Source organism: Anguilla rostrata, chromosome 9 (genome assembly GCF_018555375.3).
Source record: "Anguilla rostrata isolate EN2019 chromosome 9, ASM1855537v3, whole genome shotgun sequence".
Classification (NCBI taxonomy): Eukaryota; Metazoa; Chordata; class Actinopteri; order Anguilliformes; family Anguillidae; genus Anguilla; species Anguilla rostrata.
The window spans coordinates 19217508-19229902 of NC_057941.1; the positions used below are offsets into that span (position 1 = coordinate 19217508).

The following is a 12395-nucleotide window of genomic DNA, read 5'->3' on the forward strand; positions in this document are numbered from 1 at the left end:
AGATCCCTCAGCCAGGAAGCTCAAACTTGGCCACAAATTGATATTTCAACATGACAATAATACCAAGCATACCTCAAAATGAACCAAGAAATGGTTTACTGACCACAAAATTATTGTTTTGCAATAGTCATCTCAGTCTCCAGAATTGAAAAGAGACATCCACAAGCACAAACAGAAGAATCCTGACTGAATGATCTGAGGGGTGTGAATCATTTTGGAGGGCACTGTACGTGTGTGTGTGTGTGTGTGTATAAAAATAACAGAATTTGAAAACCAATGAATAGAGTCATTATTCAAGGGTAAAAAGAGCACATTAAGTCTTGGTACCTTTGTTGCACTGCGCAGGTGGTCATAGTAAACTTCCTCGATAGCCTGGAAATAGATTACCCCTTTCAGCTTGGTCTCATGTTTATCTGGAAAGAGAGGGAGAGAAATTACATGCAAACCTTCACCAACGGAAAGACCCATTAATATATGAAATCCTATTGGGAATGTATGGACTTGTATGTATGAAAGCAGAAAGTAGTTACTTTAATACCAGGCACAAAGGACAGCAACAAGACCTATTCCAGGTCTGAAGCAGATGATGTATGGAGACAGATTTAAGCCATTTCATATTTTTAGAGTAACTATTTATAATTTATAAGTGCTTAATAACATTACATTTTTCAGCCAACTGTTAAAATCTACAGTTCCCTTTTAAAAGTAATGTAAATAAAAGGTTATTTATTGTATAAGAGACAGGCTGGTGAGCTAGAATGAGCTGAATGTTACAGATTCAAGTGAAAATACAAATGCATTTAATAAAAAGAGGTAACAAATTCCCTGTTTTCAGTAATAATTTTTTGAGTACATTTTCCATAGAACGAAATGTCTATAAACATCTAAAATGGAGTCACACTTCAAACTGATTTTTAATATTTCTTCTACTTGCTGCCTATTCTCTCTACTAAGCTTAATAAAAATGAGTAAATATCCTTTCAAAACTCTGTTTCACTGCAATCTGGGAAGCCAAGGTAGGAGTTCTATAATCACCATACTGCCACCATTTCTACTATAACCAGTGCAGCTCTGTATTTATCTACATAGTTCCAGACTACTGCTAAAGTGAATGTCCATTGTAGGTCCGTTTTAAAAAATAAAAAAAATATTTAAAATATTTTTCCCCATTGTTCATTCAGCACCTTAACCACTGCAGCTTATTTTCATCACCAGCAATAGGAATAGCAACAAGGAGGAAGGTTCACCTCTACAGGCTGAAATGCAAACCTCAGTACAAAATACTACATTAATAAACTGAGCATGTCAAGCTTCACAGAGAGGAAGTAGTTCTATTGCCAGAAGGATTCCTAGCTATGCCACAAATTTAAGCAAGTTTAATACTTATAAAGTGAAATAACCCCAAATTCAAGGACCCATAAAAATGTAACAAGCGAATAAAAGAATAAGGTAAAAAAAAATTACAACACAAGGGGTACATTAAAAGCAGAAAAAATGGGCAAGGCCATTGGCTATATTCAAAACTAACTTGATTGGTCACCTGATTTCTTTCTTGCACCATAGGGCATTCATTCATTGCGAGGTTTAATTAGCACAAACCCTGAAGCCAAGAGAATCATGCAAAAATGGCCCTACCTACGTAATAGGAGAACGTCCTCTTGAGGCGATCAAAGACGAACCAGCGCTTCTTCCACGACTTGATCTTCCCACCCATCTTTACTAGGTAACCCTTGCACATCTTCTCTGTCAGGATCACATGGTAGCAAGCGTCCACATTGTGTCCAGATGACTCAATGTGAGCACGTAGGTCAAATTCCTCCTTCCGGATGGGCAGGTAGCGTGTCATGGGACGGGCCTGGGGGGGTTCCACAGCATCCTGTTATGACCTTTCCGAACGTCCACATTTTACCATCCCTATCATAAGCTAGCAAGAAACTGCGCAAATCTGGCGAGAACTCTTTCTTGTTTATTACTAAATGATACGATAAGATAAGGCTGGGTGAAGAAGTTATACTCTACCTGTGTTTTTACTGGGTCAGCAAGCACAGAGTGGAAGCTGAAGACCCAACCAGTAAACTGTCATAAGTATTACTCATATATATTACTAAGTGCAAGTTGTCCGAATGGCTCACATTCAACACAGGCATGCCAGTGGAAGCAAGACTGGTGAATGGAGTGGACATAGTAAACCACTTAATCAAATGCAGGTCTGACTATGTGTTTCACTAAGTCTACTCCCTTTACCAGTCTACAACAGCATGCATGCGCAGTGTGTATACCATTCTAATGTGTGCCATTTCTGGTGTGAGAACAAAAAATGGGTACAAACTGAAGAAGGACATAGACTATGCACACTGGGTGTGGGTCTGACACTGACCTGAGAGAACTGCTTCTCCCTCATTTTCACCTCCTTCTCCACCAGACGCTCCCTGTGCACCGTCTCCTCCTGGAGGCGCTTCTCGGCCTCCTCCCGCCGCCTGCGCTCCTCCTCCAGCATCTGCTTGCGGGCATGTGCCTCCTTCTCCTGGTGGTGGGGGTAGGGGGGAGGTAGGGAGTGAGATGGCATGGAAGGGAGAGACAGAATGTGGAAGGGAGAGGGGAAGGGAATGAGAGTAACAGGGAAAAGAAGGGGAAAGGAAAGGGCAGGTTGCATCCCTTACAGTACATCTTATCCTATTCTACCCCTCCCCTCACTCCACACATACATACACTTACCAATATTGCTTTCAGTCACACATCAAATTATATATGCCAATTATTATGCTTTCTATGGCACTATATACATATACTGTATGAAAATCGCTTATTGTATTTAATAAAATGTACTCTGCAGCACATGCATAAATACAAAATAAACAAAATCCATTCATACTTCCAAAAATACAGCTAAATACAAAAGTATTGGGATGGTGGTGGCAAACTGGTTGTTTTACCTCTGTACTAATCAAATTTGTGTTTCAATGCAAACAATGACTATGAGCCAAAATTCACACTGTCTACATTTAATTCATGACTTTAAAAAAGTTTTTTAAAAGTTGCTGCTCCTGCCGTCACTGGTTAAATAAATACAGTTTCAGATGCAGCCATACAGGCCCAAGCCATCACACTGCCTCCACAATGATTGACTGATGAAGCAGTATTTTGAGGGTCCAGAGTACTCCTGCAATATTCTGCAATAGCTCCAATTCATTTTATCTTTTCTTTCATCCTCAAAATATCTTCCTTGATCGTGATACACCATTATCTGGCCCTCATCTGCAGTATTCTTGTCTTGCTTATAAAGCAGACTCTACAAATGCTTCTGAAATATATATCCCATGCCCAGACTCTCAAGGATTTCCATTTATAAATAATTAGAATAAATAATAGAGTAGACCATTGAAACAGCTGAGAGTCATATGTCCCAATACTTATGCTAACATGGAATAGGGGAATTTGACTCAATGAATGACATTGTTGTACAGAAATGTAGTTCAATCTCTGCTTAAAAAACATGAAATAAATGCAGACATTGTGAATTTTGCCTCAGTCATCATTTGCCTTAAAACAAAAATTAGATTTGTACAGAGGGAAAACAGCCCATATGGCTAAGTTCACATTAAAAGCCTTAAGAGTCAATTCCTATTTTTTGTCTGGATCCAGTAATTTTCCATTGACTGCTCACATTCATGTTTGTAAGTGACCGATATCTGACATATGTGTGAACAGACCTCCACCCTGAAAGAACCCACATGTGTGCATTAACAACAACCACATGCGTTCTCATATCTATTCAATGCATTTTTCACATTTTTCTCTTTATTTTATAAATGTGTATATGGAAGTGCGTTTGCTTTCCTGTGTATATTTTATGCATATGTTTTCACTTTTCTTTTTTTTTATGTATATATATATATATATATATATCCAAGCGTGCATTTTTGTATAAAGTAGGCAACTCAATAGTAGGCAAGTTAGCTGTTTTGGACATGGCCCATGATTCTTTGCTGTGGATATCGGATGACGCTTCATTAGCTGTTGAGGGTGAAAAGGCGGAGGAAGGCCAAAGGAGTGATGATGATAGTGATCTGCAACTGGGCAGGGAAGTCTGACATTAAAAAGACACATGAAATCCAACAGTTCTCACTGTGGTCACATGGCACATATGGATGTGGCTCAAACATAGCCTTTAACACAACTGTCCCAATGCTTTTGAATTTAACTGTGTGTTCTAAATACGCAAGCCACGTGAAGACAAACAATTCATATAGATATATTTAAAATTTCTTATTTTACCATTAAATTGACCACTTTTCATATTTGACATTCACGTACAGGTACACTGCACATACACAGTTAAAGGGGAAGTCTGGTCAAAACTCAAAACTTCATTTTCACTATGAACTGTTGACATCAGAGACCTATCGTGGGCTGCAATGGTACATACATCTTTTGTTTCTGTCTCAGTTTTCTTTCAATACTTATTGTCTGGCTTTCAAAAATATGAAACAGATACAGAAAAACTCAGTCGTTTGCATGTTAAAAGCATTTTTCTATATGAGGTGTCTCCAAGGGATTGCTGACATAAAAATACGGGGTAAAAAAGCTTTTGACAGAGTTCTGCTCTTCTGTGTTGATTCCGGTGAAAATCTCTACCCTGTGGTGACGGCACTAACTGCAGGCCGAGGGGTAAGGCTCTAGGTGGGTGGGTGTCCTCAATTTTGACTGGACTTGCCCTTTAAGAGCTGGCACAATTAAGTGTGAGTTATCCAGAGCAACCTACTGTCAGGTTCAGACTCACTCGACACTCGATCAGCCGGGCCTTCTCCAGCTGAGCCTCCTTCAGCATCCTCTCCATTTCCTCCAGCTTAAGGGCGTCCATCCCACTGGCGCTGCAACCACACAGAAGGGTTAGCGGGGTGCAGGACCCAAGCCTCCAGCTCCTGGCTGGGGAAACCAAGTGGGGCCAGGACCAGACTCTAGGGACCTGATCTGAGTCAAGCTGAGCTGTGCTGTGATAATCTGAGCAGTCTTTAGCCATGCTGTGTCTCTGAGTTCATAGTTTGGGTGTCCTGTGTCATCAAGTAATATAACTCATAGGAGAGACAACTCAGACACCCCAGGTTTGTATACAGAAGACCTTCGGTAGACCTTCATTATTCAAGGATGTTTCCTTTGATGTTTGTGGAGCAGAGAGTGGAGAGAGTGGACAGAGAGAAAACCGGTACATTCCTATGATTACACAAATTACATTGTCTGTTTCTCAAAGGTGATAATCTGAAAACTAGATATCCAACAGACGTCTGTACACATATGTAGCTGCACGTACATGTGTGCATGCTTGTGTCTGTCATTAAACAGCTTCACACCATCTTAGCATAAATCCTGTTAATTCTAAACAGATTCTATTATCTCTTTCTTACTGAAAGACCAGGTAGATATAATGTGAATATTATCAACCAGCCTTCACCGTGTAGTATAAAAACACTTCTTACCACGTTTTTGTTGTATTTTTTAAGAAACTACTTTATCAGGAATTTGCTGTGTGATTGACAACTGATATCAGAGTACAGACCCTGGTTCTTGTGATAACTCACCGGAAGTAAGGAACTACTATAATTTATAAGGAAGTGCAGTGACTCCAGTGACACTGTAAATATCTGCTACATATTTGCCTCTGAAGTGAAGAGCTGCTGTGGAACAGGGCGAACGTCGTGCTCTCACCTGGACATGTTGTCAGGGGAACAGGCAGAGTTGTTTCCGGTGGAAACGTTGGTGTCCATGCTGTCCGAGCTCTCCAGACTGAGGGTGTCGTAGGGTCGCTCCCCTGAAGGGGGTGGCTGGTGGTGCAGGATGGAGTGATGCACCATGGAAGGGCTGGTGGATGGGAAAGGGACATGAAGCTGGGTCTGGGAGCCGTGCAGCGCCTCCCACTGGCTCTGTGCCTCCACCGCGGCCTTCTGCTTGAGCTCTGCCAGCCGACGCCTCTGCTCATCAATGACCTGCTGACCTGTGGGGTCAATGGAGAGAGCGATGAGTCCACATACAGACAGCAATACTGAGGAAAACCTCTATATCAGGAGTGCAGGAAACAGGACACGCACGCACGCACGCACGCACGCACGCACGCACGCACGCACGCACGCACGCACGCACGCACGCACGCACGCACACACACACACCAAGCCTGATATCTGGGAAACTTTCACACACTTGCACACACATAGACACATGTACACATGCCCAGGTGCACATACTGGCATCTGGTATGAATGTATGCACACATAAATACACAAGTCTGCACAGACATACGTGCTACACAGCCAAACAGAAACACAGAGAAAGACACACTCACACTGGTACATACACATATACACACACTTTCACATGTACTTTCACACATACACATATACACACACTTTCACATGTACTTTCACACACACACATATATGCACAAACATACACACACACATGCATACACACATATACATACACGTGTACGCACACAAAAACACATACGCACACACACGCACACACATACATATTTTTACACGTAGGCTTCACAATAGAACCTCCTCTGAAACAGCCATATGCAGAAACGGACCTAAATACAGGAGTGAGCCATACCCACAAAGTAAAGGAAAACACACAAACCATCCTTGCAGCTACAATTTTCGACCATCACAAAATATAAGTAGTTTAACTGCATTTTACCAATCTTAGAAGAAAGCAAAAACTGTATTTTTTCAGAACTTCATTATAATATGACACATCTGATATATTATAGTCTCACATCTCAGAAGCTGGTCCACAGAAAACATACAATAAATCACATAAATCATTTAATAACATATTAATTTCTTTCCTCTTATGGTTTACAATTAGATTCATATGCTCAACATTTACCCTTCCATATGGACAGAAAAATGAAGTGAGATGTTGATGGACAGAAAAAGAGAGAAAGAGCAGTGTCCAGGATGTCAGAAATGCCCTGCTGTCTTCTTACCAAGAAACCAGGCTCTCTACTTATCTCATTATGCAGTGAAAACAAAAGGACACACCAAACCAGTTGTGAGCATCTACCTGTGGGGCTGCTGTTGCTGCGGCAACGCTCAAAAACTGGGGATGAGGACTCTGTGAGACAGAGCAGGGTGGCAGGGACAGAGATGGAGGACAGAAGTTAAAACGACAGGATAGAAAACAGAGAGAGAGGTCTACCTTTGAAGAGAGAATCAGTCTAGTGGCTTTCTATAACCTGCAGTAGATTTTTTCTTTTAAAGAACCACAAAAAAACATCATATATCTTCAATGAAAAGTGCCGAATTTCACATTAATCAAACTGTTTGACACTTTGTAGCACAGCAACTATGCGATTTACAAGACTGCTACACTTTTTATTTCTTAATTGACTGCAACATATATTAAAATTGCGTTGATTGTAATTTTTCCCTATATCAATTTCAGTAACTGCATCCTATTAAAGGAAAGCCATGCTACACTGTAACACTCAAACCTGTGTATGACTACATTTTGGAATTCCTGCACTGTAAAATGTTTAGTGTTAAGTCAACTGTTACATATGGTTCCTATTGGGCTCACATGTACTCTCTTGAGTTGAATTAACACTGGGCATTTTCTGTGTATCCAGACTATGTTATAGTATCCATCTGCAGTGCAGTATCATATGATGCTTTGATTTCTGCATGTTTTATATTTGGTTACACCTTCCATGCCCTGCAAAATGTTTTTCGACCAGTAAACAAGTTGAAGACAGCATAGATGCTGGATGCTCATGGACGGGGCACAGAGTAGGGAGTGCTGCATGATGGGATGGGAGGCCCAGAGAGAGGAGGAGAGGTAAGCCCGACCTTTCTGCTGCAGTGCCAGCTGCCTTTTGGTCTCAATGTCCTGCAGTGTGGCCGCCAGGTTTCGAGGCAGACTGCCTGTGTTGCTGTGGTTCATCAGAGGACTCTGGGTAACCACAGAACAAGAGAGGGTGACACAGAACGTTAGCATTACTCCCCACGGACAAATTGAGGTAATCGGCATGAAACCTCCACGTATTGCATTTTGTGGTAATCGCTAAAATAAAAACATCCCCTCTCTTCCTGTGGATGAAAGGAACCCAGACAGTATGTCCCTTTGTGCACTACAGGTATGGGTACACAAATGAGACATATTAGGAACTGGCTGACATTAGGGCTGCATGATATATCGAATCACGCTATTTAAAAGTGTAATAGGAATAACCACTGCCATGGGGTGCATAGGGAATATTTCATCTTTTTAAAAATCTTTAATTTTACCTGATGTGGTAGTAAACAACCAAATGTCAGAGGCCACGTCAAATGCTTCCGGGGGGAAAAAAAACACCACTGATATCTGCTGGGTGCTGATAAGTCAGCCAGTCAGCAACAAGGCCTGGCAGCTTCCATCTGATCAGTAACGTTTTTCATCCCGGAAGCATTTCACATGACGTTTAAAAACCGCAATTCAGTACATCGTACTTAGACCAGACCCAAGTGCCTTAAATCTCCTGAGAGGCCAAGAGTTTGCGGGTGGCAGGAGGGAGGGAAATAACTGTGCCAGCGGTGTGCCGTACCTTGGATGGCGTGTTGCGCCCCAGCGTCGCCGTGCTGAACTGAGGAGACGACCCGGCGCTGGCCTTGGAGCGGAGCCCTGTCTGCCCGCCGTCGCCGCTGTCCAGCCTGGAGCGGAACACCTGTGCGTGCGGTCGCAGGGGTCAGAGGTCAGGGGTCACAGCCCAAAGGCTATACGAAGACTTGTTCATTCAACTTCTGTTTATCATGCACCGTGAACCAATCAGGTCCATCACTGCACCAGTATACCACCACTTTTACCGGGGAAAAATGTCCGTCATCTCACAACCTGATCTTCCAGTCCAGCATCACAAACTTTTTAATGGATTCTAATGAATGACAAAGACCAAATTTTAAAACACAATTGTTCAGTTGATTACCCCCTCTGTGTTAAACCATTAAATTTTCTAGGCTAAATTAAATACACAAATTTAAAAACAGACGCTGTGAACATAACACGCGGCAATAACAAATCAAACACGGTTTAAAAGTCAGGGGAGATGTGAAAACACCATTTGTATGTGAGGCCTTTTCTAAAGAACTACACTGCCTGGGACGTGTCCTTATAACACCTGCACCATGGAAAGGAAAGTGATGGTCAGTCAGAAAAACAGAGCTGAGCTGGAGGAAAAGAATGAGGAAGAAAAGGAGAGCAGGCTCTCTCGTTACCTGCGCTGGCCGCCGGCCCGAGAGAGATTTAGCTGGGAGAGGGGGAGGGCAGGGCTGGCCAGCCTCCCCAGCAGCCATGACCTCATGGTACCAGCGCTCTAAATCCACAGCGGGGATCTGAGGCCTAGTCCAGTCAGGCTGCAATATGAGAGGAGTGGAGCATCCCAAAAGAGGAGGGCAGAGAGCATGATCGAACAGGAGGAAGGAAGCGAACAGCAAAGGGGCGGAGACAGAAGAAGAGAAAGAGGACAGAAACACAAGCTTGGTCAACAAGGATAATAAAAATGCACTTATTACAGTGAGGAATGGCAGATAATTCTCAGGATTCATCAAAATAATAACATACTGTAGTTTGTTATGCTTGTGCAGGATGCAGTTGTCTATCATGCATGTTTTCTTTCAGTAAAGGAAGCAGAGTACATTAAACTCAAAGACAAGTACAATATTACTGTTCCTATATGTCCAAATGTGCTAGGCCTGATGATGTGATCCAGTAACAGTAAATAAATCTACGACCTGATTTGCATTATACTATGCTGAGTAGCTGCTTCATACAAGTAATATAATTAATAATGTACTACAAATCATTAAAAATGATTTACCCACCCATGACAAATGGCAGCATTCACAGGTTAATCGTTTACCTTTTATATTATGTTTTATGCAAACATTTTAAAAACAATTGGATTCAAAAAGAGGCATGGATTCAACCAGCATTGATAACTTTCTATAAATGGACTTCATAAAAGGTATGTACTCCTTCATATGCAGTACATAGCACCTTCATAAGCACAATATTGACATTCAAAAATGATTTTGTCTTGTTAAATAAAAACAGACAGACTTGAAGTATTAGAGAATAATGTGGTTAACAAATGAGACCTATTAGATTGCCGGCTAGTGTGCAGCAGTAATGTTGTGAAGCAATGCATTGTGGGATAATAAAAATAAATCATGGTCAGTGGAAAACCAACCATTTGAGTGTAACAGCGCGCATCACTCAGAATTCAATACACTCACAACCCAGTGCTCAGAAACTACAGTGCACTTGAATACAGCACTCGCTGAATAAAACACACATTAAAGAAATATCTTTATTACTTGTACCACAGAGTGTTTTGTATGTTTCTGAAATCAAGAAAATTATTTGGCAATGGTGCAACGATTTTCTTCCTGTATACATCTGAGTTGAGGGTGATGCAAATTTCAGCAGGTGGACGAAACACAGAAGGCTCTCACAGGTAAGAGGAAGGGGATGATGGGAATGGGGGAAACACACCTCAACTGAGAGAGAAAGGGAGGAGCCATGTGGTGTGGTGTGGCAGGAGAAGGTGGAGTCTGCAACTACAGACTGGAATGATTGAACGGGAGAGGTGGGGGAAGGGTCGACCTTCGGCATCCCGAAGATCTGGTTTAATTGGCTGACAGTGACGTACTCCTTCCACAGAGAGAGAGGGAGGGAGAGAGAGAGAGAAAAAGAAAGAGAGAGGAAGAAAGAGAGAGGGGGGAGCAAGGATAGTGTAGGAACAGAAAGCAGAAGACAGCAGCAAGAGCAAGAGAAAGAGGGACATAATTGTTAACAGAAGGTGATTAGCTGCTGCAAATGAAGCTTGTTAAACCATGTTAATACCATGTTTGGTGGGAAATACAGTTAAAAAAATAATTAAGATGTTAATAATTCACTATCATAGAATGCAGCTATAAATACACTATATTCTGCTTCTATATTGTGCATATATACTTTATGAAAAAATCTGGAAAAATGAACTAGTCTAAGAATTAATAAACCAAAGTGATATACACCAGTTCTAGACCTCCCACCCTACACCGGGTTAACTTTAAGTTTAATAGTAGTACTTGACATCCAAATTGGCAAATCACTACAATATATTTTGATGTAAACGGGAATTTTTCCTGCAACAACAAACAGTTGTCAATATTCTTGCCTTGGTATAGAGAACTACATCAATACAAACCTGCAAATATTGATAAATACTGCTTTACTGTATGCAGTATTTATAGTGCCACAGCCCTCTCACACAGTACATGACCTAATACAGTAAAACCCCTGAGACAGGAATGCATCAGGAACTGTGATCATTCAGAACTCATTCAGAAATGTTTGGAATGTTGGAATGGTGATACTAAAATAAAGCTTTAAGTATTTGAATAATTTATTGATTTGAATAGTATAATTATTGAAACCTTTTCTAAAATTAGGTAACTGTTATATTGTGTCTCCAGTTAATAGACAACAATCAGACCAGCTGTAATGAGATAATGATGTCTGTCTATATTCTGCTTTCCAGTGAAACCTTTTGACATCTTCTGTGAGCCGTTTTATTTAAATCTTAATGTGACATTTTATAACAAACACTGTTGGAACAATTTTCCCAAATCATATTCTTTAGCAACACAGACTCCTTTGTCTAACTGTTACAGTATTTTCAGTGTTTATTGAGGAAAATAGCAACTGCTCCATTTTTTTCAGTGCTTGTCTTTTTGTATCAGCAGTAAAAAAAGGACATGGATAAGCAGTAATTAGTGTATGAATGCAACTTATGGTCTGACAAGCATTCCATGGACTGGTCCATCCATAACTCTTGAGGTTCACATCCCTGAGGTTTTACTGCACGTCAACTCACAGTTTTACTCTCTTTCAGAAGCAAAGTGGACAGCTGAGCAGCCGCAAGGCAATAGGCCCACAGGCCAAGGCCATGGCTCAATAAGCATGCGTGCATAGTCTAAAACTTTTAGAGGAGACATGTAGAGAAATGAGTGGCCAGAGACTAGAAGAGGAAGGAGAGAACAAAGACAGAGTGAAAGATAGATGGAGAGCTAGAGAAGAAGAAAGAATACATTGAAAGAGAACAAGAAGCAAAGAGAGAGAAAAGAAAAACAGAGAAAGAGAGGCAGGGTACCTCGCTGGGTGCAACTGGAGCTATGGCAAGCGAGAGGCAATGAGGAGCAGAGGTGGCCATGGGGTTGTCGGGGCAACCGTTCCCGCACAGCTTATAGACGTCAGAAAGCTTCAAGTACTCCTGAGAGCCAACGCCCAGCACAGCACAAATGGGACAAGAGGCCATCAGTTCATTCCCAAGCACAGCCCCACCATAGCCACAAGCGTTCACCACTCCAACCAGACAC

The 12395-nt window shown here is 41.5% G+C and overlaps 1 protein-coding gene across 23 annotated transcripts in view; it reads right to left on the reverse strand.

The window, feature by feature from the left end:
- The window catches only part of phldb1a (pleckstrin homology-like domain, family B, member 1a), an 82676-nt gene that overhangs the window by 5220 nt on the left and 65061 nt on the right, over positions 1 to 12395 (reverse strand). For 8 of the 23 annotated variants that reach the window (XM_064350899.1, XM_064350898.1, XM_064350891.1 and 5 more), the window contains 10 exons: positions 10528 to 10686; positions 9249 to 9386; positions 8582 to 8701; positions 7848 to 7950; positions 7063 to 7113; positions 5704 to 5989; positions 4763 to 4871; positions 2378 to 2524; positions 1636 to 1855; positions 328 to 413 (listed from right to left, as the gene is read on the reverse strand). In XM_064350899.1, coding sequence (XP_064206969.1) covers positions 328 to 413; positions 1636 to 1855; positions 2378 to 2524; positions 4763 to 4871; positions 5704 to 5989; positions 7063 to 7113; positions 7848 to 7950; positions 8582 to 8701; positions 9249 to 9386; positions 10528 to 10686 — 1419 coding nt within the window. Of the gene's footprint in view, positions 1 to 327; positions 414 to 1635; positions 1856 to 2377; positions 2525 to 4762; positions 4872 to 5703; positions 5990 to 7062; positions 7114 to 7847; positions 7951 to 8581; positions 8702 to 9248; positions 9387 to 10527; positions 10687 to 12169; positions 12290 to 12395 lie in introns of all 23 variants that reach the window. The other 15 variants (XM_064350894.1, XM_064350907.1, XM_064350900.1 and 12 more) reach the window with 9 other exon arrangements.